We start from the raw sequence: 27,821 nt of genomic DNA, 5'->3' as shown, positions 1-27,821 counted from the left end.
GAGACACTGAACAAACTCTGACTGAAAACAGACTCCTATTTGTCTTACATGGGGCTATGTCTGCTCCACACAGCCGTGTTTGGGACTCTATGCATCATATATTACTATGATGCACTGTGGTTGGTATGTGTTTGTCCTCTTCACTGTGGTTGGTTCAAAGTTTTTGAAATTTTTCATGGACCGACCACAGTCGTGTACCGCCAACCTTAGCCATTTGATTCCCCACAGGACTAATAATTAATAAAATTGTGTGCTAACAGTGCGCCCTACAGATCTAGAATTCCTCTTCACATTTTTCTGACATTTTTTATTTCCCTTTTTTGATAAAAAAGCAATAGTTCAAAGCCCAATAACCATATTTTTCCAGGCTATTGGCTTTTTTTTTTAAGGCTGTGTTCACATCTGCATGTTGTAGATTCTGTCAAAACTCTGACTTGAAAAAGTCTTTCACTCAGGACAATAAAATAATTGATGACCCAGAAAAGTCCAACAGACCTAATTATATTCATTTGTATCTATTGGGCCCATTTTAAGCATCTAGTATTTTTTTATTGTTATAGGCTATGACAGGTTTAAATTAAAATCTAGGTGTGGATGGATTACATAGGTTTATCTATGTCCCAGAATCTTCACTACTTTTGCATTCGTTTCAGCAGTCATTCTAGATCCATCCAAATATATCTGCCAAAAGATTAGGAGTTTACTGTTTATGCTGTTGATTTCCTGTTCTTAAGTGTCACAGAATGTGTCAATGGAGGGCATTTGTCAAAGCTTGTGCACCAGAATCCTGCTGTACAAGCTCTGAAATAGCTGTAGTTACTGGTGTATGACCAGGAACTGCGCCTATTTCCCCCCATAAGTCACTTCCATGGCAAGTGGGTGTGGAGGTGTATGAAGGAGGCACATTAGACTGTTTTTAAAAAGTATCTATGCCTGTACAAGCGTCCACGATGCTTGTACAGGCATTATCACGACCTTTGAATCCCATGATTTTATTTACCCTATTAGCAGCAGATGCCTGGCACTGATCACTAAAATTAAGTTTACTATCCACTAATTCCAGACTTTTTGTTTCCACGACCCATTTATCTACATGAAACCTCATCAGCCATTTCACTGCCCAATCCTCCAGCTTCCACAAATCCCTGTGTAATGTTATACTATTGGCCTTGGTATAAATTACTTTACAGAGCTTAGTATCATCTGCAAATATTGAAACTCTACTGTGTAAACCCTATATGAGGTCATAAATAAAAATATGAAAAAGAAGAGACCACAATACTTACCTCATGTCCGCTTACTTCAATACAATCTGAGGATGTGCCATTAATGATGACCCTTTATCTTGTATCACTAAGTCAATTTCTGATATTCCCCAAGTCCCAACAGTCTCATTTACCAGTCTCATTTTACATTCTCATGTACCAACCTTTTATCAAATGCCTTGGCAAAATCCAGATACACAACATCCACAGCTTCCCCCAGGTCCAGACTAGAACTTACCTCCTCATAGAAGCCAATCAGATTAGTCTGACGGGACCAATTCCTCATATTCCCACTGATGACATATTATTTTATAGCTGCCAATTTGCCTCACCTGACCATAAAAGGCCACCCTGAAGTATGTTCCCAGAAGCCGCTTTCCAGACAACATGACTTCCATGATTTTTGTATAAGCATTGTGGAGAGTCCTGTAGAGCTGGGTAAGTTTCTAAGAGATAAAGAAAAAACAGAAAAAGATGTGATTAATTCCTCCATTATATTTCCTGCCTCAAATTAATGGCGAGTGCTTCTTGATGGAACATCCCCCACCCTGCTGCCCAAGAAGATAATTTCCTGTAAGATGGTAAAACCAAAAATATATTCTAAGGCTTAGAAAGTGCCCTATACAATGCTGGTTTTACATGAGGGGGACTTGATAGGTGTAGCTATAAATAAAAATTGACACTAGTGGAACAGCCACGGGCACACAGCTATGTCCAAGCTTTGAAATCCTTTACTTCTCTTGTTAGGCCTCATACACACGACCGTGTTTGGAGCCGTGAGGTAGCTGCACCGAGTGGGGCTAGCTCATGGCCTCCATCGACTTCTATTAGACACTGTCACGTTGCGGTGAGGCTGCCGTTTTTGCACACAGCTGATTGCATGTAGCCTTACACTGTACAGCAGTAATCATCAGAGGCTTATGTATACAAATCTGGAATAAATACAGAGTTTTCCTATGATTAATGAAGACATGAATCACCACATGTTTCAGTGAATGTCATGTTTTAGTTTCTTAATTATTTACTCAACGATAATCACATTCCAGAATGAATCCATCAAGGCTTTTTATGTTTGGGTTCACTGCTCTAAATGCTCTACATCTATGCAATACTGCCAGGGAGTCTCTTCATGTGTTTATAGAGCCAGGAAAACTATTTACTTGTTAAAGCTACTACATTTTCTATGATATCATGGTGATGACACTAAAGGAGGATTCCCACACAACCTCCTGATCTTCTGTATGAGAGATACTGAAGCTCGGAGAAACAGTGATTTTCTCAACCCTCTTTCGCAACCACTTAAGGAGAAGATGAATGTAGAGGGGGGTATATAAATGTGTGACTCTCTTCCTTTGATTTCATGGAAGTAACATGTGATTGTGATAAATATACTGAAGACAAACCTCAAATTCTCGTCTCTTTTCATAAATCGGAATAAGGAGCTTTGACACTTCAGATATGGTTTCATATCTCTCTGCTTTCCACAAGCCGTCCACACATTGCTCCAGTAACTCCACCAACACCTCCTTTATAAAAAAAAGGAGAAAGTTAGCAAGCAAATAATCAGTTGATACATCATTCCATGGTTTAACCCACATCTGTTCCCTAATTGGGCAGCATGGTGGCTCAGTGGCTAGCACTACAGCCTTGCAGAGCTGGGGTCCTAGGTTCAAGTCCCATCCAGGTCAACATCTGCAAAGAGTGTGTAGCTGCTCTCCATGTTTGAGTGAGTTTCCTCCCACACTCCAAAAAGATACTGGTAGTTTGATTACATTGTGAGCCCCGTGGGTACAGGGACTGATTTGGAAAACTCTGATTATAATTATTACCAGCTGGTATAATTGTTCTGCTATTAGTGTACTAGAGAATGCACATGATTTGATTAATAGACAGCAGCCGACCGGATAATGCAGAGCAGCAGTAAAAAGGGAAAGAACAGCAACCTGACCTATCATCAGCCAGGAGGCGTGTCTTAGACTACCTCTGATTTCACTAACTAGTAGTTACAAACTTTAGCTCTACTCTATTGGAACAGAGCTAAAACGACCAAGTTGTAAGATCTCAGGAAAACACATAAAAGATAATAATGTCTTGAAGCAACTGAATGAATATGAAGGTATAAGGTACAACAGATTAAAATGGTGAGTGAGGGCATACTAATCCGCTGGAAAACAAAATGTCTGGTTACAAAAATAAAAATACTTTTGCTAATTATAGTCATAAAAACCATATAAACAAAATATAAAAGTATAAAGATAATTTATAAGCATATTCTACTAAAATGGCCCATGTACTATAAAATTGTTATTAGTTCATGAGAATATAGTGCACCCAGCTGAAACCAGAAACCCATACAAATCCACATAAGACATTGGATGGCGCCAAGTGCTTTATATGGATTATCTCAGGATTGATACGGTTGTGTTTACATCTCCACATGGATTTCCATTATTTTATTAAAGGAACAAAAAACTAAAACCTTGATTGGGATAGATCTGTGTTACAGAAACACACAGATCCTAATGGACCCTTTTGTATGGCTCTTCTAAGGGAGCTATTCTGCCTCCCTCTCTGGCTGACAGATGCCATTCATTTTACTAGAAGACGGAGATAGCTTAATCGTCTCCAATCTGAAAAATGTATTGTCTGTCTGGTACCTATAATGAGAGGTGTACTTTAGAGGGAACCTGTCACCACATTTTCACAAATAGAGCTGTGGAAGGTTCCCATAGAGCCCTATTAACTAAATGCCGCCCCTTCTTTTAGCTAAAAATTGTTTCCCTCACATCCCCATAAAATCAACTTAGTAATCTTACTGTCACGGGTGTCCCTGCGATCCATGTCCCGGATCACAGGCGCCCTCCCCGATCCTCATTTAACTCTCCAGGCTCCTGCGCCCTCCTCATCCAGTTGGCGCGTGTGTCCCTGCTCCCCAGGGCCCACCGACTCTCAAAGTTTTAAAGGGCCAGTGCACCGCTGATTGGTGCTGGACACTTACAAGTTTTCTATAATGGCCGGCTGCTTCCATCAACCCCCGCCGAATCTTTGTGTTATATGCCTCTGAGAAAGCTTCCTCCCTGCGTTTCTTGTGTTCCTGTTCTGCTCTCCTGTTGTGACCTCGGACTTGAGCCGGACCTTCTACCGCCTGTCCTGACTACCTGCCTGTTCCAGATTCCGAGACTGCCCACTGAGTTGGTACTTTGACCTTGGCTATCCTTTTGACATGTGAAAACGGTACCCAATGCAGATATGTGATTACATGAAATAATAACATGTCTCTGTGGAGGATGGGGTGGAGTAGAAGTAGAAATCCATAGAGGCATGTTGTGATTTCATGTGATCACACAACTGCATGGGGTACAGTTTGCAAATGTTAGAAGACCTTAGATGACATCACCCTGGTCACATGACATTAAGTGCTGAGGAGAGACATAGGAAATGGGGAGGAGCTGCTGGATCCAGTCCGAGGAGGCCATGCCCCCTCGAATTGCTCTAGATCTTGCTATATGCAGGGTAAGATTACTAAGTTTATTATACTGGGATGTAAGGGAAACATTTTTAGCTAAAAGGAGGGGATCATAGTTAATAGGGCTCTACGGGAAACTATCACTAGCTGTATTTGTAAAAAATGCAGTGACAGGTTCCCTTTAAGGTCATAGGTGAAGACAATAAAGGACTTACTTACGGAAATTAAAAAGAAGAGATTTGGGAGAACTCCAATAATTAATCATCCATAATTGAACGTGGGGACCAACACCAGTACTGATCACCTATAAGCTAAATTCTGATCATAAATAAGCTTAAAGGGGTATTCCATAGAAACATAGAAACTTTCCATAGAATGACAGCCAGCAGAGATCTAGAAAACTAAAAGTATATTGGGAAAATTGTATAACTTTTTATCATAAAAAGAATGACATAATTTGCTGTAAGGGAAATACCCCTTTAGCTTTTACTATTTAGATGCCCCAAAGGTGTACATAGTCTAATTCCACATAGTAATAAGTGTTAATCACCTTTCTGTTTCCTCTGGTGTGCCTGCCACATAACTTCCTGTTCGGTTGGTTTTATCGGAGTGTTTGACGAACCTTCTTACTTGTCACTACTTCCTTTGAAGCCCTGGTATGTTGTTTCCTCATCTTGATACAGACTCACATAGGGTTATGCAAATTGCAGAACAGGGACCTAACCACCAATGTCAAGAGTTCATGTAGTATATATGAGACACTTTCCACCCAAGCCAGCTATATACTAATATATGACATTAGAGATCAATATAAAAAAGATGTGTGGTAGTCAATGGGGTCCCTGATGGATTTTGGACTTTTTTCGCTACAGTGCACAGATCTTTCCACAGCAATATTATCAGAATGATTCACGGTGATTTCAGCCAAGAAATGCACCCAAATAAGTCAGTGTATCAGCAGATGTTTAGATAACCTCAACTTTCCCCAGGTTTACAAATATATTTTTTTAAGTTTCGACCTTTCAATAAGACACATCTCTAATGGTTCTCAACAGACTGACTTCCAGGAAGAAATCCCAAAATGGAAGATGGTGGACCTCAGAATGCAGAATATTTATATATACTGGCCCCATATAAATAAATGGGTTGCACCACCATGTATATATATAAGTGGGCAATTTATGTAGGGAAAGGTAATGGGGCATATCAACTCTCATTTTGATACTATGTAACATTTCTTTTTTTTCTGTAAAACTATTTTTTTATACAAAAACTCTTCAGTGGTGTATGTACTATACTCGGTGGGGATTGGGATGGGGGTACTAAAAGCAGGTCTCCTGGTGACAGGTTCCTTTTAATATTTGAGGGCTTTCCTTTTTTTTTTTTTTTTAATTTTAAACTTTTATTCACGAATAATTATGCAGTACATACAGTCAAGAGAAGAGAATTTACAAAATTGCCACATAACCAATCTGCTTCTGCTAGAGCTGCTGTTAGTAAACTCATTGCTTTCATTTTATTAGTATATTGTAAGTTGAGGGCTTTCTTTCATGGGCAAACTCCTTTAACTTGCTGGATCTCTTCCTGTGGTGTCATAATTGAAGATCTATCGGCCTGAATGAGCCTCCACCACAATCACTACCTTGCAAGTATGCATTTATATTTGCACGAACCTCTTTTATCGTGTGTTTAATACACAGATAGGCATCTCTGAAACAATAACCAAATGACGAAAAAGGCAGCACAAAAATAGGTGAAAAAAACGGTGGTTTAATCCATAAAAGACTTTTTTTTTTTTTAGGTGAAAAAAACGGTGGTTTAATCCATAAAAGACGACGTTTCGGCTTGTGAGCCTTTCTCAAGTGAGGTTACAAAGGCAAGTGAACATATATATACTCTATCTGTACAATACAATGATTAATACAGAATACAGAATAAAGTGCATAATCAGCAAAGTGCAGTGCTTACTCACAGTACATTCAAAAAGTGCATAATTACAGTATATTATAGGAGTATATAGATACTCAATAAGTGTTATGAAAGTGAAAAACTATACATAAACCTCTTAACAAGGTAATTAATATATATAAAGTGCAGGTGCTATTTAAAAACATGGATTTTATGGATTAAACCACCGTTTTTTTCACCTATTTTTGTGCTGCCTTTTTCGTCATTTGTTTATTGGAGGGTCCTTCCCTTGGCCAGGACCCATTACGGCTTTGCACATTATCTATTTTGTTTGCTTAATTATTCCTTTACAATCGCTATGCTGCTTGAATTTTTCCTTTTTCTATTTGAAACAATAACCATAAATAAATCCAAAGTTACACTGAGGTTACAGCATAAAATTCAGTAATCATGTCGTGTAAGCCACTTGTACGATAATAGATAAAAATTTCCCACAAAGACGACTCACCAACAAAGGTATCAAGAACTTTCCCTTCATCAAAGTAAGGTTCTTCTGTGACTGTGATCATGCAAATGAAGCTTTCACAGAAAGACAATGGGTTATATGTACAGTCCTACTGTGTTTGCAAGTTGACCTTGGTGAGAAATATAGCTACATTTTTTTAATCATTTTTGTGTGTCTACAGACAGATTTTTCAATTCACTAGAGAAGAACGTGAGTGACAAAAATTTGCAAGACAATGGGGGTCATTTACTACAATACCGAATATTTCCGATTTGCGCCGATTTTCCCTGTATTGCCCCGGGATTGTGGCGCATCGGCGCCGGCGTGCGTGCGACGGAAATCGGGGGCGGGGGGGGTATGTCGTGGCCGAACGAAAACCCGACGTATTCGGAAAAACCGCCGCATTTAAAAACGGAAAATGTGTAGCGGAGCTTGCACTTACCTTTATTCAGCCGGCCTCGGTGTATTCAAGTGCGTTCCGATGCTCTTCAGCGCAGCAGCGCCACCTGGTGGACGGCAGAGGAACTGCCTTAGTGAATCCCGGCTGGACCCGAATCCACCGCAGAGAACGCGCCGCTGGATCGCGAATGGGCCGGGTAAGTAAATGTGCCCCAATAAGTTCACAGCATTAACTCAAAGGGGTTGTTAAATTTAATCCTTTGCCCCAAAACAACCTAACCGTATGTGCAAATAGCGCCCTCACCATGTTAGGAGCTGTTAGGGGGAGTCATGAACCCTCTAGGAAGGTTCTGGAACCTATTATGTAATTGTAGTTGTAGTTGGAAAGGCAACAGTTAACTAGTGTATGTAATCATCCAATGACCTGTTTGTTATGTCAGATATGATTGGAAAGGTGCTACCACCTGACCAGGGGAGTATAAAAACCCCTGAAAGCACATGGTCAGAGCAGAGAGTCATACCTCATGGTCTATGGTCTGCCTCAGTAACTGCCTTTAGTGCTTACCTTCAAGGGGTTGTCCGAGAGTAATGAAAAAAAAGCTGCATACAAAAATGAAAATCTACTTATCTTCCGGTATCCCGCGCTGCTGTCGCTCCGGTCCGGGCGCCATGTAAACAAACATGGCCGCCGGAGCAGTGCTGGACTCAGCTTCCGGCCGGCCACGCCTACCTGTCCTTATTCACCGCATTGTGTATGGCGGCTGGAAGGTTGTCTGATCCGGCCGGAAGCTGAGTCCAGCGACAGCAGTGCGGGATACCGGAGGGCACTGGAAGGAAAGTAGATCTTTATTTTTTTAAGCAGCCCCGTCCAGCAACCTTTAGTTTTTTTTTCATTACTCTCGGACAACCCCTTTAAAGGGAACCTGTCACCAGGGACCTCATTTTTCACTAAAGACATATTGTAAAAGCCCATGACACCTGCAGTGCAAATCTGCCTTTCTGCCTTTTCTAAGCATTTGCATTACTATATAATTGTGTGTTATAACTTACTCTTGCTCCCTGACAAAATAGTCACAGGGGCTGGACTTTGGTTTAGATGCATTTCAAAAAACAACATGTGGCTTGGCTGTTATTTACTCCTCAGAGCTTGGCCCCCACCTTTGTGCTCCTGTACAGCTCCACCTCCTGCTCCTTCTCAGAGGTCACAGCCTGGTCTACCTGAAATCAGTGGGGGAGGTAGGCTGCCTGCAGCTCAAACAGGTCACACATTGTTTTTTGAAATGCATGCAAACCAAAGCCCAGCCCCTGTGACTACCCCAGGATTTTGTCAGGATGCAAGAGTAAGTTCCTGGTAGCTCCTGGTAGCTCCTGGTAGCTGCGCGCCCTCGTCCGATTCCCTCGGCATCTTTGGCCTTCTGCGCATGCGCAGTAGTTCCGGCCCCGGAGCCGCAGCCGCGCATCTGAAGGCTTGCGTTCTGCGCATGCGCAGAACGCAGGGGACCCGGACGAGGGCGCGCAGCTACCAGGAGCTGCGCGCCAAAGATTTCCTGGTAGACGGAGTAACGCGTCTACTGGGGCGTGGAGTAGCCGCGACTAGTAGCCTAATGTCCGGCTACTCCACGCCCCAGTAGCCGCATAAAAAAATTTGCATATACATGTAATAAAGTTTTGTAAAAGACACCAGGGACGTGAGGATTAGCCCAAAAAAGGGGCTATCCTCACGTCCCATCCATCCACCTACCACCCCTTCTACCTTTATAGGTAGAATCGGGGTGGTAGGTGCCCTTTAAGGAGAGGGCCTAACTTGTTTTGTAAGAAAACCCCTTCAGGGAAAGCAGAGATATAATGAAGTTATGTCCCATGCACGTACAGTATGGCATTTTTCATTCAGAAAAGCAAGAATCGATAATAATGTTACCTCACTGTAGTAGACATCCAGTATTCCAGCATCTTCTTTCATGGCTGCCTCCTCATCAATATTGGGTGTGATCTTCTTAAATACTGAACAGCCGCTGTGAAAGAGTTCTAATAGAAAAAAAAGTTTTATGAAGATATTTCTGTTCTTAAAGTAGCCACCATACAATTACACATAGCATGGTAGTATGCCTACAGGAGAAGTCTATGTAATGTGCCTTCTGTATTATCTATTAAAGGGGCAGTAACAAGATCACATCCCCAATCCATGGGGCCTTGCTAGCCCCCCTCTATGAGAGAGGACAACATGCACCATTATCTCCTATCCTGGCATCCTCCTTCAATATATGTATGACATGGTTCTGACTCCATAGTTACCTCTACTGTACTTCATTACATAGGTACCAGCTCAAAACTACAGGCTAAACCAGTGAAAGTGAATGTTTCAGAGACACAGGGGCAGATTTACTTACCCGGTCCTTTTGTGATCCAGTGGCGCGTTCTCTGCGGTGGATTCAGGTCTTCCGGCGATTCACTATGGCAGTTCCTCCGACGTCCACCAGGTGTCGCTGCTGTGCTGAAGTCCGCCGAGGTGTGCCGTAGTTCACAATCCTATCCTGGGTGCAGGTAAGCGCGTGTCCAGCGACATTTTTTTTTTTTTTTAAATGTGGCGATTTCTCAGAATCCGTCGGGTTTTCATTCGGCCACGCTCCCCGATTTCCGTCGCATGCATGCCGGCACCGATGCGCCACAATCCGATCGCGTTCGCCAAAAAGTGGGGCAATTCAGGAAAAATCGCCGCAAATCGTAAATATTTGGGTAACACGTCGGGAAAACGCGATTCGGGCCCTTAGTAAATGACCCCCACAATGTCAAAACTACAGCAAAATACCACTTATTTATCAGAAAGTTAAATTAATCAGCAACTTATTGCTCCCTGCTCTGCCACAACTTTTAATCATATAGGAATTTTGAGGACACCAACACCAATAATGTTGATGGAGGGGAAATTCAAATTATCACTATAGCATTCCTCCAAGGTCCCCTTGAACCCTGCCAATGATAATCCAGCCCTATCCTCCCCTCTTTGCTCTGTATGCACTAAGTGTTTCTTTAAAATAACGCTGAATACAGCACATAATGGGCTATCCAGGACTGCATGGAGGAGGCCTTGAGTCACTCAACCTGTCCAGTGTGTTGGGGGTGACAACCTGGGTGCCCACAGAGATGGTTATGAGTGCCAGCTCCGGCACCTATGCCTTAGGTTCACTGTTTGTACGCTAAACTGTTCAAACTATTTGACTTATGTCTTATGTAATACATTGACTTAAAGGGGTCTTCCACTTTCAGCAAATGATTCATATTGTGTAATAAAAAGTTAGACAATTTTCCAATATACTTTCTGTATCAATTCCACATGTTTTTCTAGATCTCTGCTTGCTGTTATTCTATAGGAAGTTTCATTGTTTATGTCCTGGGGATAAATATTGGTCGCTGGTCATGTGATGTCACACAGGCGCACGACTCGTTTTATCACACAGCTCTGATTACTCTCTGTGTATAACGAGCCCTGCACCTGTGTGACATCACATGACATCAGTACTAGCCAACAGTACATGACTTCTAGCTCCAATTGAAAAAACTTACTTTTTCTATAGAGGAATTCAGCAACTAGAGTGGCCACATGGATGCAGCACATTGCAGCCTAAAGAAAGGAAGCAAAATCTTGTTAACTCCAGATCACTTAATTCCTTCACACATTTCATTTTATATACAAAACTATTCTAAGGGATGTGTGAACAGATCCAAAAGAGATCCAAACAATGTGTTTAGCAACACTGGCCAACGGAAGAGAAGAAGTGGCCTAGTCAACAGAAAATCAGGAGAGCTCAATGACAACCTAGAACTTTAAATCTCGAGATGTGAGACAGAACAACGTGACTTGTAGACTGTATTGTCAATAGTATTATGTTGTACCTGATAATACTCCAACCTACACAAGTACCAAGTATTTACTCTTAGGATAAGCCACTAATGTAGGATTGGTGGATGGCTTAGGGGATAAAGGGTTGTCCGCTCACAACAGGTTTTCTCTATCCACAGGTTAAGGCATAACGTACTTAATAGTGTGGGATCATGATGATTTTATGTAACAGTGAAAAAAATAGAGCTCTCAGTTCACTCATAAACAGAGAACATATGTGTTTACATGTTAATCCAGCCACACTTGCCTTGAAGGGTTTTCTGTGACTTAAAACGCTGATATTCTATACTAAGGCATCAATATATATTTTATGGGTGGGAGAGCAAGTCTGAGTACCCCCAGAGATGGAATGTAACACTAATCACTATTCAGTTTTCAACCAGTTCATCCATTCGCTGTGTACCAACAACAGCGCTATACATTGTGTAGTGGTTGTACCTTGTTCTGCAGCTCAGACCCATTCACTGCAGAGTGATCCGCAAACAGGTCATGTTATAGAGTGTTTTTGGTGTTAATTTTGGATTGAAATCCTGTACCCTGACTAATTATATTGATGACTAATCCACCACAAAAAACCTTCGTAAGCTTTCCACAAGGCACCTACCTCCGAATAGTCTCCATTTTTCACATGGATCTTGGCCATACTCTCTAGCCAGGTCTTTCGTAGCTCAGGTGTACTAGCGTAGGACTTGGCCAAGCTATACTGTAGATCTATCAACATTTCAGGATCCCTTTCGTGTTCCTTCATTTGGGCTGTCGCCATAATAACCGTGCGGATCCTCTTTGTCAGATCTTTCACTTCAGAGGGAAAAGTTGTTCCCTGTTAAATGTCATAAAGAAACTTATATGTAATGTAAAGTAACTGCTAAGCATAACTTCCCCTAAATTTTCTATTATCACTTCTTGACTGTAACTTTATTCTATGTGGGAAACCTAGTGATTCCTAGTAAGAGAAATTGTTCAAAAATAGCTTTTTTAGGCATTATGGAAAACCGCTTGGGAACCAGGCAAAGGTGGAGGTGGTGGTGGTGTGGGGGGGGTTGGAGGCAAAAAAAGGGAACTGCTTCAGCTCCTGATTTCTTTTGCACCTGCGGCCTCCTTGGACCACAGGAAAATCCCTTGTGATATTATAGGAAGGGACATTCTTTAGTCAAAAGATGGATTTGCCAAATTGGGTTTTGTGTCCCCCTGGCACTTTTAGCTGGTTGCAGGTGCTGAAGACTGGAAGTATTGGTGAAGCAATGAAACTGAGAGATGGAACAGGGTAAGTACACTTGTATTTTGCCCTGCCCTGGGCCCTTAGGGGTTTCCAGAATTCCTTAAAAAACTTAAAAAAACAAGAGATTTTCTCAACAGTTTTGTCAGATTTTTTTTCAGCATGTCATACATAGTTTCTGTGTCCTTCCTTTATTAAGTTACAGTTTTTTTTTAATTCTTTGTGTGAAAATTTGAATTAAATGGAATAAGCATTGCCACTTTTATGTTAAAAATCCTGCATATTTACCTACAACAAAACTGATTCCAAAGACATATAGAAGCAATTAGATACGAGTCACTTTTTGCCCACTTCTTGTTATACTGTGTTTTACAGTCATTTAAAAGATGTGAATCTTGCTTGATGCCACAGGCTTAGCTCCTCTAACCCTCATTAGGGACAGAATAATTAGTGGTAGTGTAAGATGATTGCCATCACCATTTCACTAAACCATGGCAGATAACGTAGATATAACAAAGATACAAATCCAGAAGCACAAACAAGTCACAGACCTGGAACCTAGAGCAGGATTGTGTCAGGGTACAAGGTTAAAGCTAAAACACACAATTATACTGTAATGCAAATGCACACAAAAGGCAGAAATACATATTTGCAATGGAGCTGTAATGGGCTTCTGCAACCTGTCTTTAGTGGAAATGAGATCCCTGGTGACAGGTTCCCTTTAAGAATAGGTAAAGTTGGCATCATTCAATTATATCAATATATGATTGAATATCAATTCAATCATAGAAAGTATCTAAGAAAGTTCTGATATCGATCTAGCCATATTTACAAGTGCAAATAAAGCTTGCCACAAGTACATATACATTTCTTAATAGTAGCTGCATTGATCTAACAAAGACTTTATTTATCAGGTGCTTCAAACATTCAGTCTACGATGAAAATTATTCATAGAACAAGAGAATAATTGAGAGTCTGTGCTTGTCTTTACTATGTAAATTGTAAATCACAAAGATCCTGCCTTAACTTAGTTAAGTGCATTTTCCTGTGCACGGTGAACCTGATGTCTTAGTTACTGCTTGTAGGACAGTGAGCTGCTTGTATAAAGCATCAATCCTAAAATTTAATCTATCACAAAATGAGAGATACCTTCATTGCTCTGTCACTGTTTGCAAAATTGTTAATAATGGAAAGCGATTCCTGGAACCTGGATCCTCCGCTAAGAGCCACATCGGCAATCAGCTGGCTCACTGCAATTATGATCTGGAAAATGAAAAAGGGGAAGAATATGTTTGGGATAGTAATTTTATTTCTTAGTATTTCATGATTTTTTCATAATGCACCATATTTCTTTGCAATATGGAGTATGTAGACATTAGTGTCTAATAATTACATCCCACATGGGGATTCTTCATCTCTATGTCCATACCCTCTCACCATGGCCTCTGGCCCATTTTCTATTATCAGGAATCCTGCACTGGATTATTTTAATGTGGTGCACTGTGTCAGACATCTACACAACTTGCATTGTATTATTATAAGGACTATGTAGAAAGCTGGTGGAAAGCCTAGTACTCTTGGTAGTCCTAGAGCAGTGATGGCGAACCTATGGCACGGGTGCCAGAGGTGGCACTCGGAGTCCTTTCTGTGGGCACCCAGGCTGTTGCCCCAGGACAAAGTTCACCAGACAGGACTTAAATCTTCCTGCAGTCCTAGACAACTGAGATGCAGCTCTTGGCACTCTTTTAAAGTGTCATATCCTTGACTGATTGGAACTGCAAGAAGAGTAAGATGGTGTGAACAGGGACACAATATTTTTGGAGGTCCTACTACTGGCCCCACGATTCTTCCTGTACAGAGAGACCCTGGAGAGAAGCTACAATAATGTATGAATTTGCCTTACTGCTTTCAACTGTATTGGTGTCCTCAGGGGGCTGATACGATTGACTGTTGTGGAACAAAAGAGAGCAATAAGTTACTGTTTAAATTGTCAAGTTGGCACTCGATGGTGAATAAGTAGGTTTTGGTTGAAATTTAGGCACCCGGTCTCTAAAATGTTCGCCATCACTGTCCTAGAGCATATAGACAGAAGTAATGCATTCGCAGTTACTGATCATTGAAGTATCCTACTGGTAAAACACAGTATCCAATATTTACCCCTGCATGATGTTCTTGCTTAGGGCCCCTAACAGAGTCTCCTGACTACCTCACAAGAGCCCCTTCTGACTCCATTGTCTGCTAATTATTCACAATTTCATTCTGCGTTTCTGCCCGCCTCCTCCATCCCCAGCCAAATATCATGCGTGATCATCGAGCAGCCTGAGTTGAGGAGGCATGAATATTAACAAACCACGGAAGCCAAAAGGGCCTCCTGTGTCATAGACAAGAGCCACTGAGGGTCATTTACATATTTTTTTCTCAAAAAAAACCGAAAAAGTTATTAGGAGCAAAAAGAAGAACAGATTGTAATTCAGGAGGCAAACACCAGAATGTATGTGTGCCTGGTTTAGAAGCACTGCATCCACGTGATAAATAGTGAGTATGTCATTTTTGAAATATTTTTCTTCTGTGGTTAGATGTGATATGTTAACGAAATGCTGATATAATCAATAAAACTGCCTGAGGGAACATTATGATGGCTGCCAAGCCACTAGTTTCTATATACACTTGCCTGTAAATGAGTCCTGAGGAATGTCCGTCTTTTTGTGAACTCAAAGTTGTTCCTCATGAGAAGATACAGAAGAGCAGAAGCTTCGCTTCTGGTAGAGTTGAGTTTGGATGTGCAGCATTTGAGAACCTCATAGCAGAATGCTGCACACATATTGACTCTTCCTTTGAAGAACGCTGAGGGAAACTTATCAATAGAGAATGACAGATTAAGACAGTATAATAAACATGGGCAATATAACAACATTAAAGAGGACCTGTCGCTCCCAAAAAGACCCCTACCAAACATGTCCCCCATAATACTTTCCCCAGCCCCTTTCTGTATATGCTAAATTTATTTTAATTTAATTTATGACCCACATCATCCAATGACCTGCTTCCTTGGACCAGGGGATAGCATACAACATAAATTTCCCTCGTGTCTGAGCAGGTCAGTCATTTTATGAAGCAGGTTCAGTAAACCCCAGGAATTCTTGTCCAGCCCAGGGCCCGGAACCGTAAGCACGGGAGCGACCAGAAACTGGAAACGGAAGATGTATGTGTTTTTATCTCTTACCCTGGCTCTATAAAAATCCCCTTTAAAAAATATAGTGTTAGATGCAGAGCTAAACTAGTATCAAAATATACATATTAAAGCTGGATTCACATGACCGGTGCCCGCCGTACCGTAGCACGGCGGGCACACGGGGAGAGGAGGAAGGGCAGAGCGCTGCTCACCCCTGCCCCTCTCCATAGGGAAACATGGCGCATGGCCCATTGCCGTCTATGGAGGACATATATCGGCCGTATATACGTCGGCCGTATATACGTCCCCCTTGCGGTAGTGTGAATGTAGCCTTAGCTCTAAAAATGGCGATAAGCACATTGGCAAATAGACAAAGCAACGCAGATTAGTGCAGATCAGGATGTACTGATGGACTTTTTAGTACAGTGGTATAGACTTTTGAAGTTTTTCTTCATATTTGTCATGCAGTAGATGGAAATGTAATTGAAAAATATGTGATAAAACCATAAGTGGCAACAGGTGCTGAATAGCGGCTCAGTAATACTAGATGGGAGTCATTAGTTCTAACACTATTTCAACAAAAAGATTGTTGGTGTAGTCTATTTCCCTGTTGACACAAGGCAAAACCGCCTCTGGGTTTAGTTATCACAAGTTCCTTGTACTGAGAATCTAGTCGACAGGCCACTATTTTCACTACACGTTCTATTTTTACAACCTCATAGCGTCAAAGAGGAGACAAAACAAAATACATTTATCAAAAAAACTTTATCTGCAATCTACCACACTACAAAACCCAACATCCTGACATCCAATGCTATATGCGTATAATAAACACTGTAATACTTATATAGTATTCTAGATATACCACCTACCTTGCTAATTAAGGATCTTAGCGATGCAAAGACATGTTTTAAAGAAATCTCAGACTGTCCATTTTTCAGAAAAGCCAAGTAGATATCAAAAACTTTCTTCATCAAAGGGTTCTGACATTCGCTGTTAAGGAGCTGAGCCTAAATGATGTAAAGAAAGTACCGTAATGAATACCTAATATAGAGTGTTGCCAGAGAGGGGTTGATACTCCTATATCAATTATAGCTTTTCAAGACAGCACTGTCTAGTAATAATGTAGCACAAAGTGATATCTCATGTATGGCTGGCAATTGTTTTTTAACCACAAATTGCAGCCTTTATGGGTTTTTGCTAACATGCTCTAAAATTCTATTCAACAAGGAGTTCTTATATCGTTAAAAACTATTCAAAAAGACATTGCATTAATCAATTGTGCAAGTTAACAGAGACAAATGCCTCCTCCCCTACTTATCGGTCTCTTTTTCCCCTCCCTCTTGTTAATTAACTGACATCAGCATTAAAATCACTGCAGAATATGTCTTCCTAGATCACATTAGATTTACTTACACAGAAGTGAAAACGGGAGAGAGAGTGGGAAAACATTGGGATAATTTTTTTAACTCCCCCTTTTATTCCAAGAGGTTCCAGCCTCTTTTGGAGTTTTAGCAAACACAAAACACAATGGGGCTCATTTACTAAGAGCTCCGCGGCAGCACTTTCGTCGGGTTGCCCGAATTTTTCCTTTTTGCGCCGACTTCCGACAGGATTTTGGCGCACACGAACGGATTTCAGCGCAATAGCGCCGGGGCTTTTACGCGACAGAAATCGGGGGTGTTTGGTCGGATTTGGAAAAACCACGGAATTTAAAAAACTAATTGTGTCGCAAAATCCATCACTCACATGCACCGAGAAGAACCAGATGAACTCCGGCGGACCTCGGCGCAGCAGCGACACCTGGCGGACATCGGGCGCACGACCTTAGTGAATCGCCAGAAGACCCGAATCCTTGTCGGAGAACGCGCGGCTGGATCGCGGCAGGACCGGGTAAGTAAATCTGCCCCAATATCCGTCTCCAAGATACGAAAATCCACTTGCGTTTTCAACTAAAAATATCACTTTATTGTCAAACTTCTTACATACAGATAAAAGCGCACGGAGTCATCACAGGAATCAAAAGACAATCTCCCACGCATTTCAGGTAGAAGCTTAATCATGGCTAACTTTATATACAATGATCTTAAGTTTAAATAGAAGCAAGTTCCATCACGTGACTGGAGTCAGACAGCAAACGCCTGACCCAGACACAGATGGTAAGTGCTAATGTCATTAGGTTATATAAGAAAACCATATATAAAAAGGTATTAAAAAACATAAGAAAAAGAGGACATGTGAAAACAAGATGTTGTTGAGTATTACTGAACAATAAAGGTTTCATGCTATCATTCTTCTCAAGTGACATCTAAGCTTTTATTTAACCCTTTCGGTTATGTTTCCCGATTGAGGCTACATTCACACTACTGTATGGAGGACGTATATACGCCACACATGCGGCACCATACCGCTCCTTACCCGGGAAAAAGATAGGACCTGTCCTATCTTTTCCCGTAATACGGCGCCGTGCGCCATGTATCTCTATGGAGAGGGGCTGGGGGGGGGGGGGGCTTGGGAGCTGCGCTCACCTCCTCCTCCTCTCCCCGTGCACTGCCGTTGCCCGCTACGGTACGGTACGGGCGGGCAACGGCAGTGTGAATGTAGCCTAAGGAGTTTCCAATGAAACTCCATTGAAGGAGCAGAACCATCTCAAGGAGGACCAGAAGGAAGTGGGCAGCATGTAAGTTAAATATGAGTTTCAGAGTAAATGGTCTAAATACGTATGACGATGTGAGGGTTCGTTCACGTGTGGCATTAACGCATGGTGTTTCAAAGGCATCACAACAGCTAAGAAGAGGAGATTTGCCTAGTTGCATTGCTACCAAGATTGTTTTTACAAAATGCATGCATTACCGTGATGTTAGCACATACATTCACATTAGCAAAAATATCTACCTTTCTCATTTCAAAATGGGTGCAGAGTGTACATTAATGAGCAAAAAAAGAGAACTTTTTTAATATTACCAATTGGCAGCAATGAAACAAAGAGTGAAAAATTCAAAGGGATCTGTACCCACTGTAGTTGGAGATCCTGGCTGGTACAGATTTGCTTTGGGGACCTCCTTGTTTCTAGCCATAAAAGAAAGCGCCTTACCCTAAATGTTTGTGTAAAGAAAGAGATAACATCCAATACAGTCAAGGACACTTCAGTAGTACAGTTTCCTTCTAGTAATGCTTGATGTAAAATATCAGCTTCGGTAAAACCTGAACCTGTGGGGAAAGTAAACATTCAATATAAAAATGACCACAATAAACCTCTTACAGGAAAGTAAGCATATATATGCACTGTATTTGTTTCTAAACTCCAGGTCAAATACTTAAAGAGAAGATTGAAAATAGTGGGTGTTGTAATAAGCAGAACAATGGGGCACATTTACTTACCTGGTCTCGCGGAGTTCACAGAAAGTACATTGTCTGTGTATAATGCACTGTGCCGCTAAGATCCCCAGTTAAATACCTGTCCTAGCGGCGCAAATCCCGTAAAACGTCGGAAAAAACGACGAAAGTGTGTCTGCAGACCCTTAGTAAATAAGCCCCAATGTGTATATTACATACAAACAGGTTGGATTATTAAAGGAAACCTACCATTTAGAATGGCAGGGGTAAGCTGTAAGTACCGAGCACCAGCTCAGGGTGAGCTGGTGCCGGTACTTACTTTCGTTAGTGTTATAAACCGCGGTATCGCGGTTTTAACACTGTTTAAACTTTAGAGCAGAAGAGGCTTTGGCGCTGCGTGCGCACAATCGTGCGCGCACCTACATAGGAAATAGCGGAGATGTTGCGCGCGCATGGTCGCGCGCAGCGCCGAAGCTCCTTCTGCTCTAAAGTTTAAAAAGTGTTAAAACCGCGGTTTATAACACTAACGAAAGTAAGTACCGGCACCAGCTCACCCTGAGCTGGTGCTCGGTACTTACAGCTTACCCCTACCATTCTAAATGGTAGGTTTCCTTTAAAGGTACTCTGTCACCATATTTTACTGAGGAAACCTAAACACGAGGAATCTACCATAATAAGAAGTTTCCTCCTCCCTGCCTCTTCCTCAATCTGTAATTTAATAATCCTGGAGCCTAATATAACTTATTAAAAACTTTATTTTAGTAATAGGTAAAGTAACTGCAGAGGCTGCTATGGCGTGTGCTAGCCTGGCTGGGTAATGGGAGCTAAGGCTACTCCACGCCTCAGTAGCCTCTGCAGGTAATTTACCTATTACTAAAATAAAGAATTTAACTAGTTAGGTTCCAGGATTATTAAATTACAGATTAGGGCAGAAGCAGGCAGGAGCAATCTACCATCAGATCTACTTCTCATGGTAGGTAGCCCCTCAGGAAGGGTATAACATTTCCTTTATCCATTAAAAATAAATCTCCTTTAAATTCAGGTGAAAATGATCAGAGAAGAGTCATATAGAGCCAAAGATGAGTCAAGTTTAGAAGCTGAAGGAGGGCATCATTGAAGACGCCTCTATCTACGGTTCTCTTGGAAATGGAAACATAGGGGGCATTTATCAGGGCTTCTGCCTGGAAATAATTGCAAATGCTAGTTTATTGCTAGCACTTGAGATTATTTTGCCCTTTCCTTCACCTCCACGCCAGGGGAGGGATGGAGGGGCATGGCCAGCAGGTAGGGGGCCAGTGTGGGGCGTTCCTGTAACCGTGCCTGGGAATTTCCTGCAGCTGGCGGATTTTCATGTGAAAATTCGCCAGCTGTGTTTATTTCTACACTAAACAGGGCCTGGTCTAGAAATAGTTGCTATGCTGGGCCCTGCCAAATACATCAAGAGCGCCGGGGCAGTGGCGGGGCTATCATAAGGATATAGGATATAGAAGATGGCACTCAATCCAATTTTGCAAATAAATGCTTTTATTCTTGTACCGATCCACTTTAATACATATACATGACGCTTCGGTCAAAAAGACCTTCCTCAGATGCTGTGGATAATATATACAGTATCAATAATATATGCACAGAAATTCATTGGATGTCAAATATTCACACAATGGGGCTCATTTACAAAGGGTCAGAATCACACACTTTCGTCGGGTTTCCTGTCGATTTCCGACTTGCGCCGAATTGCCCCGGGATCTTGGCGCACGGATCGGATTTTGGCGCATCGACGCCGGCTTTCACGCAACAGAAATGGGCGGCCGTGTCCGGACAATCTGACGGATTTGGAAAAACTGCGGAATTTAAAAAATAATTTGTGTCGCAAGATCAGCACTTACATGCACCGGGTCGAAGAAGGTGAATTCCGGCGGACCTCAGCGCAGCAGTGACACCTGGTGGATGTCGGGCGCACAGACCTCAGTGAATCACGGCAGACCCGAATCCTCGTCGGAGAACGCGCCGCTGGATCGCGACTCGACCGGGTAAGTAAATGTGCCCCAATATGTAGGGAATAGAAAATACAGTCCGCATCTATGTAAACTGAGGAGCTTCTTTATAGACTTCATGTTACAGTATACAGCGGTAGTATTATGCAGGGTTAATTGTTGTTTCGTACCTGTGGATAGCTGGAATAAAAATATATGTATAAAAGTGACCTTCTACTTGTGGGAGATGATTAGGCACTGTTTAAATGCTGTGAGTGCATCATCAAATACTGAAACAGGAGTGCTGTGGAATTTCTACATATATTAAAGATAAGAACCTCATCTTTCAGACCTCACCAGGCTTGTGCTTTTGTGCACTACAGAACTAGAGATATGGGCAGTTACATGCATGCATGCTGGAGAGCTCGTGTTGGACTGGAGAGCAAAAAGGTAGTACATTTAGGTTCTTTTGTTTATTTTAATCTGCTGTTAATAACCATCAATTTGACAATCCATAATTGACCACTATGTTATACTAACCCCTCCAAAACCCGCAAGAGCAGGGCATGGGGCAATTTAGAAAGAGGATGTCTTTGAATTTGCTTAGAATTGGGGGGCCAGTTTGCTGCAGGTGGGTTCCCTAACTAGACTATAGAGGAACATTTTTAGATGAAAACTGCTTGCACAGGTATTTAAAAAGTGTCCGAACCACAATTGTGTAGCATTCGACCCTTTTGTGGTGCAGCCGCACTAGGCATCACGCAACACATATTAGGGGGCGTTCCAGTGCTCTGTCGGACCGTGCGCCAAATTTATTATGCAAAGTCCGACAGAATTGTGTTGCACGTCCTATGTTAAAGGTGCACCAAAACCAAATTGGGGCGGTGCAGGGAGCGCCAGATTCATGAAGAACGTGCACCAGAAATCCTGAATCTGGCGCCCCCTGCACACTACACAGGCAAACTGCATTTAGTGCAGTTTGCCCTGTTCTTAATAAATGTGGCCCATTATCTTAAATTGTGAACATCCAGTCTAGTAAATCCTCTCTATGGGCAGAGGGCAGGGTTTATCAGAGAACTAATAAGGAACACCTAGGCCCAGTGCATAATATTCTTATCTTCCTGAGGTTCACTGGGACGAATGACCAGGATAATCGTGTTGTGAACAGACAGAACACAGAATAAACAGAACAATAACTTTCATCTCTTGTACAAAGCAGATGTTGCATCTTCTAAATACTTACTATGATTAAGTGTGAAGGAACTTTCTAAACTGCTAAGGTGTTGAAGACGCGTGGCTCCGGTTCTACTCCGCAGCGCAGGCATTGTCTGAGATTTTCTATCTCCTGCCACAAAATGCTTAGATACCCAGGCATCCTGGACTCTGAAGAGACAGATGATTGTACAAACGATTACCTATTAAGGCAGCGCGGATTAACGGGTCATATCAAGTTTACTTCAGGAATAAACAGAAATCTGGAACAAATTTTACACAAGTTTTTTGGCTAATTTGGGGGAAAAGTCAGTAAGAAAATATAAACATATGCAAAACCTGGGTTAGATACATGTACTGTACAATGAATGGAGGAAGATCCAATCATAGCCTAGAAATACATACACAGATATCTGGGGGAAAAAGTCATACATATATGAGTAAGGGTCCCGTCCATGTTGTGCATTGTCCATCTGAGGTTTCTATGGGGAACATGGATTTATCCTTCTGATGGCTGTTGCTGAGTGTCATCCATCATACATACTATGGGGGAAATTCATCAGAAGCTTCTAAGAGTAAAACTGTTCTAACCAGAGCCCAGATTTTATTTTTCCATAGCTATAGTTTATAAAATGAAAGCTGAGCTCGGATTGATTTCCATGGGCAATTAACACAGTTTTACCTCAGACACTTCTGATAAAGTTAAAAAAAAAATACCAGGTATACCATGAACAAGTCACAAAGTATAATTACGTATAATCCCTAGGACAGATGACAACTTTCTTTGCCCTCTGCCTGAGGATCAGCTCATTTCCAAACACATAAATGTGGTACATGTTATACATGAACGGGCCAAGAGGTTTTTGGATACTATCTCATCTACCATCAAAACCGAAACAGGATAAACCAGGGACACTTACTCATAGATCCAAGCACTGAGACTGTGGTAATCTCCCTATCTTTGTTAACCATATCCTACTTCCTTCTAAAATCAACTTTTATAATTATGCTAATCAGCCAGAAGAGCTCCTGGGGGTGTTACTAGAGCCCCTCCCTCATGCTGCAGCTTCACAGGCTGTTACACTGTCTACATCTCCCCCCTGCTCCCTCAGCATGTCTCCCTCCCTGAAGTATGGAAAGGCCCAGATGTGTGTTAACAGAGGCTGGTGGGGTCATCCTGACCACTGCCGTGCACCTGCCATAGCCTGAAACTCCTCTGTAGTAGGCACGTGGCTGTGGTTGGGTCGAGGAAGGCATCGGCCGCTTGTATATACAAACAATTTAAATTCCGGACAACGCCTTTAAAGGCTTTTAAATTTCTTCAAGGTTACGTAATTTTCAAACCATAATGAGAACTCTTACAAGTTTGCTTGTATATGTCTTCAAACCTTGACTAAATGTAGAAAACGTTTTGTCTCCATAATATGACCGAGATGCCTCCCTACTGTCATGGTTTCTGAAATACACTGAACCACAAAAGTTCAATCTTGAAAATATTAAAAGATAATGTTTTCTACTGCATAGAAATGGTTTGCGTAATTATGTTACATGCGTTCTACCACTCCTTACCTTCAGGCTTATACCAATTACTCACGATCTTCCATTTACAATGACAAGGCGTCAATTGAAGGTATAATGGATTGGAATTTACATGTTTTGTAGATTTGACTGATTCCCTAAAAAGGCCCCAAATCAGTAGTTCATGAAGCATTTTGGACCTGACGGGATCCTTAACATTTGTATTTTTTTAGTTTATTTTATGGAATGAATAGAGATTTTTTCATATATAGTGTTGACTGTACATGACACGGACTGGGGAGTTCTGGTCGCCGTATTTTGTTCTTCTGCTGCAACCAGATCATGAGCACTTATACCTAAAGAAATACTCGGACACCGCCTGTTGGATTAATCTGGCCACAGCAGCCAATTTATATAACATACAACAAATATTAGAAAACCTCATTCCCCCGAACATGTAATTAACATCCCCCCCCTATAATATAACTAATTCCTAATAAGGAGAAGGTCATTGGAGCTCCAAATTACAAATGCCATTCTGCTCTTCTTCTAGCTATTACCCTCAACAACCACCTCCGGTTCAAGGGCACCATATCTCACAGGTGGCTTTCCAAATTTCCCACTCCGCAGGACACCACCCAGCAGGAGTCCATACTGCCATACCCCTAGGCATGGCCCATCATTCGCGGATAAAACTATCCGCCATGTTCTCCCCCGCTTCCCCCTGTAGGTCCACCAACTCCAAGGACTTTCCCCCTCCCCTATGCTGCCGCAATTTTTTTTTCATTTTTTTGAGCCCACCTCCCCCCCAGATACATACATCTAGGGCGGGTCTCATCCAGTGATTTTTCTAAAATGGCTGACCTCCTCCCTCCTGCTGCTCATAGGTCCCCTCCCCTTCACTACTCCCGCCACTGCTACACCCTCCCCTTGGTAACGGCTCCCTCCCCCTGGACCGCGTCATGCCGGCCTCCCCCAACGCTGTGGGTCCGTCCTCTTCTTAACACGGCACTGGGGAGTTCTGGTCGCCATATTTTGTCCTACATGGAGGTATATGCTATATGGAATTTTGCTTTGTTTGTGTGGATGACCAATACGTTTATGTCTTGTACCATATTTATCAAATTAGATATTTGTGACTAATGCAAAAAAATGGGTGTACTTTAGATGAAAAGGAAGGTGGTCTGAGTTTGAAGACTTTGTTGCGTAACACCGACTAATTGCAGCAGTAAAGTTAGATTAGATAACCTAAGTATATAATTTAGGATTAAATAAATTGATAAATCTGGTGCTGATTTATCAACTAACACAGACCGAAATAAGAGGTAGGAGAGATTCTGAAGCTGTGCTGCAGCTTCCCAGGCTATTACAGTGTGCAGGAGTACTTTTCCCTCCGACTGTGTTCAGAAACCTCCTCTGCTGCGAATATTACACCAGGCAGAGCGAGATGGGAAGTTCTGAGGAAGTATGTGAAACTGCAGCATAAAGGGGTTCTGGTAACAACCCCCAGGAGTCCTTCAGACTCATTAGCATAATTGTTAAAGGTGATTTTAGAAGGAAGGAGGCTGTGGATAACAAATATAAGAAGATTACAACAGGCACAGTGCCTGGATCTATGAGTAAGTGTCCCTGGTTTACCATGATGGATGAATTTGAATGTGGGGGGTGGAGTTTCAAAGGGCTTTATATAGGGGGTTGAGGACAGAACACCATCTTTTGGCAGAAAAAATGGTTATGTTAGTTTGATGTTGTATTAGTTCTCACGCATGTGAGTATATGGGAGGACAGATGCATTTAATTTAGAATCTCTGTTAGGGTGTAGCTGGTGTGGTTGGCGGCTGGTGGATCTATAGGTGTGACCAATGATGTGTGGTATTTGGGAGTCATATACAGTACTAAATTTTTTAAAATTGATAATCACGATGCCGCTAGGAATCTGGTTTGCCAGGGTCTTGCCCTACATTTGTTGTATTTTGTGTTATTAATTATTTCATCTTTTACAGATGTTGCAATAAAGCTGTGACCATCACCATTCCAATGATTTACACTATGTGTGGTGTTTTTATTTTGGTAAGTGGTGGTAGGCAGCTTTTCTTCTCACCTTCCGGGGTACCTTCATCCCAAACAGCCATCACCTGGTCATGGAAACGGCCAGGCTTGTTTAGTTATGTTGCTTCCTGTGTTTATCAGATTTATGATATCATTCAAAGCTTTGCATATCACCATTTAAAGAAAAACACATATGAATCACTTCCCCAGTAATTGCTGTACAGTTCTATTGTTTTGATGTATTTTTCACCTAGTTACATAATAAATAAAGTAGAATTACTGGTTTCTCTGCATTTTTATGTGCACCATTATAAAACAGAGAACATGTCAGGGCTTCTCCTGACAACTATGTCTTTTCACAAATCAATTTATTAATAAAAAAAAGTCTATTTACGAGAAGTTACGAGAAATAAATGTTATCTGCCCACAAGGACACTTAGGTATGACCAGTCACGTAGGAATGCTGTACAGGAAGGGCACACACAGCTACTGAACTAAAAGTTATCACAATCTTTACAATCGAGAATCGGTTTTTTTTTCAATAATAAAACTTTCCTCAGTCCAGGAAGCGGTGATTTTATACCCATATTTCTTAGTATTTACCTGCCGGAACCATGTACTAGATATACAAGTTGTCTACAGCTAAACATAAAGCCAATGGTACCCATCTAGGCTAAGTTAGATCCAAGGGTGTAACTAGAGGAGGCAGGGCCCCATAGCAGAATTCTGAATGGGGCCCCCAACCCCCCTCAGAAAATTTACATATCGTATATTTATACACTCTTACACACGCTCATGCACACACATTTGAGCACTGATATATACATTTATACACAGATCCTACTGTCCCAGTAGCTGCCGACACAATGGGGGAAAGTATTAGAGATGAGAGATCCCTAGTCCTGTCATCCTACTTCCCTCTTCCCCGACATTTATTAGCTGAGCTGCCGATTCATGCTGTGTACTATAGAAGATGTGACTTGTTATATACATATTATGCTGTACAAACTGATCAAAAGGTCCTACAGTCCTCAAAATGGTAGCATTGAAAACGTCATCTCATCTCACAAAAAATAACAACACACAAACCTTCGTTCACCAAAGTATGAAAAAGTTACTAGCGCCAGAAGATGGCAAAATGAAGAATTTTTTTTCTGAAAAGGTGGTTTTAATTTTTGTAAAAATATGAAAACCTTATAAAACCTGTATAAATTTGGTATCCCCAATTTGGAATTGTTTTCCTGCTTCCTAGAACATGGCTTGGAATATTAAATACCGTCGTGTGCAATTTGTTACGCAGATGACCTCACACAGATCTTTACATGGAAAAAAATAAAAGGTATAAATTTTAGAAAGTGGGAAGCAAAAAATGGAAACGCAAAAACGAGCAAGGGCCGCAGCATTGATGAGGAACCCTCTACTAAACCAGATGTAGGAGTGAACTGAGCCTAACCTAAAATATCTGAGAACCTAAACAGATGAAAAGAAAAGTTATGGCAACTAGACAACAAAACCTGTCTCCAAACGCAATTAAGTAAAGTTTTTATCCAGACAGAACTAATCAACTACTCTAAACAACGTGTAATATATAATAATAATAATCTTACCTTGCAATATTTCTTTTACCCACATATCTGAAGTGGTAAAGGCAGGCCCTATAAAGCAAAACAAATAGCATAAATTATTACAAATTTAATGTCTCATGCTTGACGATATTATTTACCATATAAAAATAATGGAAATAATACAAAAGATTCGGAATAAATCCTGCAATAATCTCCTTGATTATGATCATGTAGCATAGCTTAGAATCATGAAATGAATCGGCAGGTATGGTAAAAATGTCCCTGTCTGACTATTACCATGAATGTCCAAAATCTACATTCACACCAATATACATCTGG

The 27,821-nt window shown here is 41.5% G+C and overlaps 1 protein-coding gene across 2 annotated transcripts in view; it reads right to left on the bottom strand.

Moving 5' to 3' along the window:
- DOCK11 (dedicator of cytokinesis 11) overlaps positions 1–27,821 on the bottom strand; it is a 133,978-nt gene that overhangs the window by 17,013 nt on the left and 89,144 nt on the right. For both annotated transcript variants that reach the window (XM_072125635.1, XM_072125636.1), the window contains 11 exons: positions 27,525–27,572; positions 22,382–22,521; positions 18,924–19,039; positions 16,702–16,839; positions 15,329–15,511; positions 13,807–13,920; positions 12,046–12,261; positions 11,105–11,162; positions 9,462–9,568; positions 2,669–2,791; positions 1,598–1,711 (listed from right to left, as the gene is read on the bottom strand). In XM_072125635.1, the coding sequence (XP_071981736.1) occupies positions 1,598–1,711; positions 2,669–2,791; positions 9,462–9,568; positions 11,105–11,162; positions 12,046–12,261; positions 13,807–13,920; positions 15,329–15,511; positions 16,702–16,839; positions 18,924–19,039; positions 22,382–22,521; positions 27,525–27,572 (1,357 nt within the window). The remainder of the gene's footprint in view (positions 1–1,597; positions 1,712–2,668; positions 2,792–9,461; positions 9,569–11,104; positions 11,163–12,045; positions 12,262–13,806; positions 13,921–15,328; positions 15,512–16,701; positions 16,840–18,923; positions 19,040–22,381; positions 22,522–27,524; positions 27,573–27,821) is intronic.

This window comes from Engystomops pustulosus, chromosome 9 (assembly GCF_040894005.1).
Source record: "Engystomops pustulosus chromosome 9, aEngPut4.maternal, whole genome shotgun sequence".
Lineage (NCBI taxonomy): Eukaryota > Metazoa > Chordata > Amphibia > Anura > Leptodactylidae > Engystomops > Engystomops pustulosus.
This window is presented reverse-complemented; position numbering and strand designations above follow the sequence as displayed.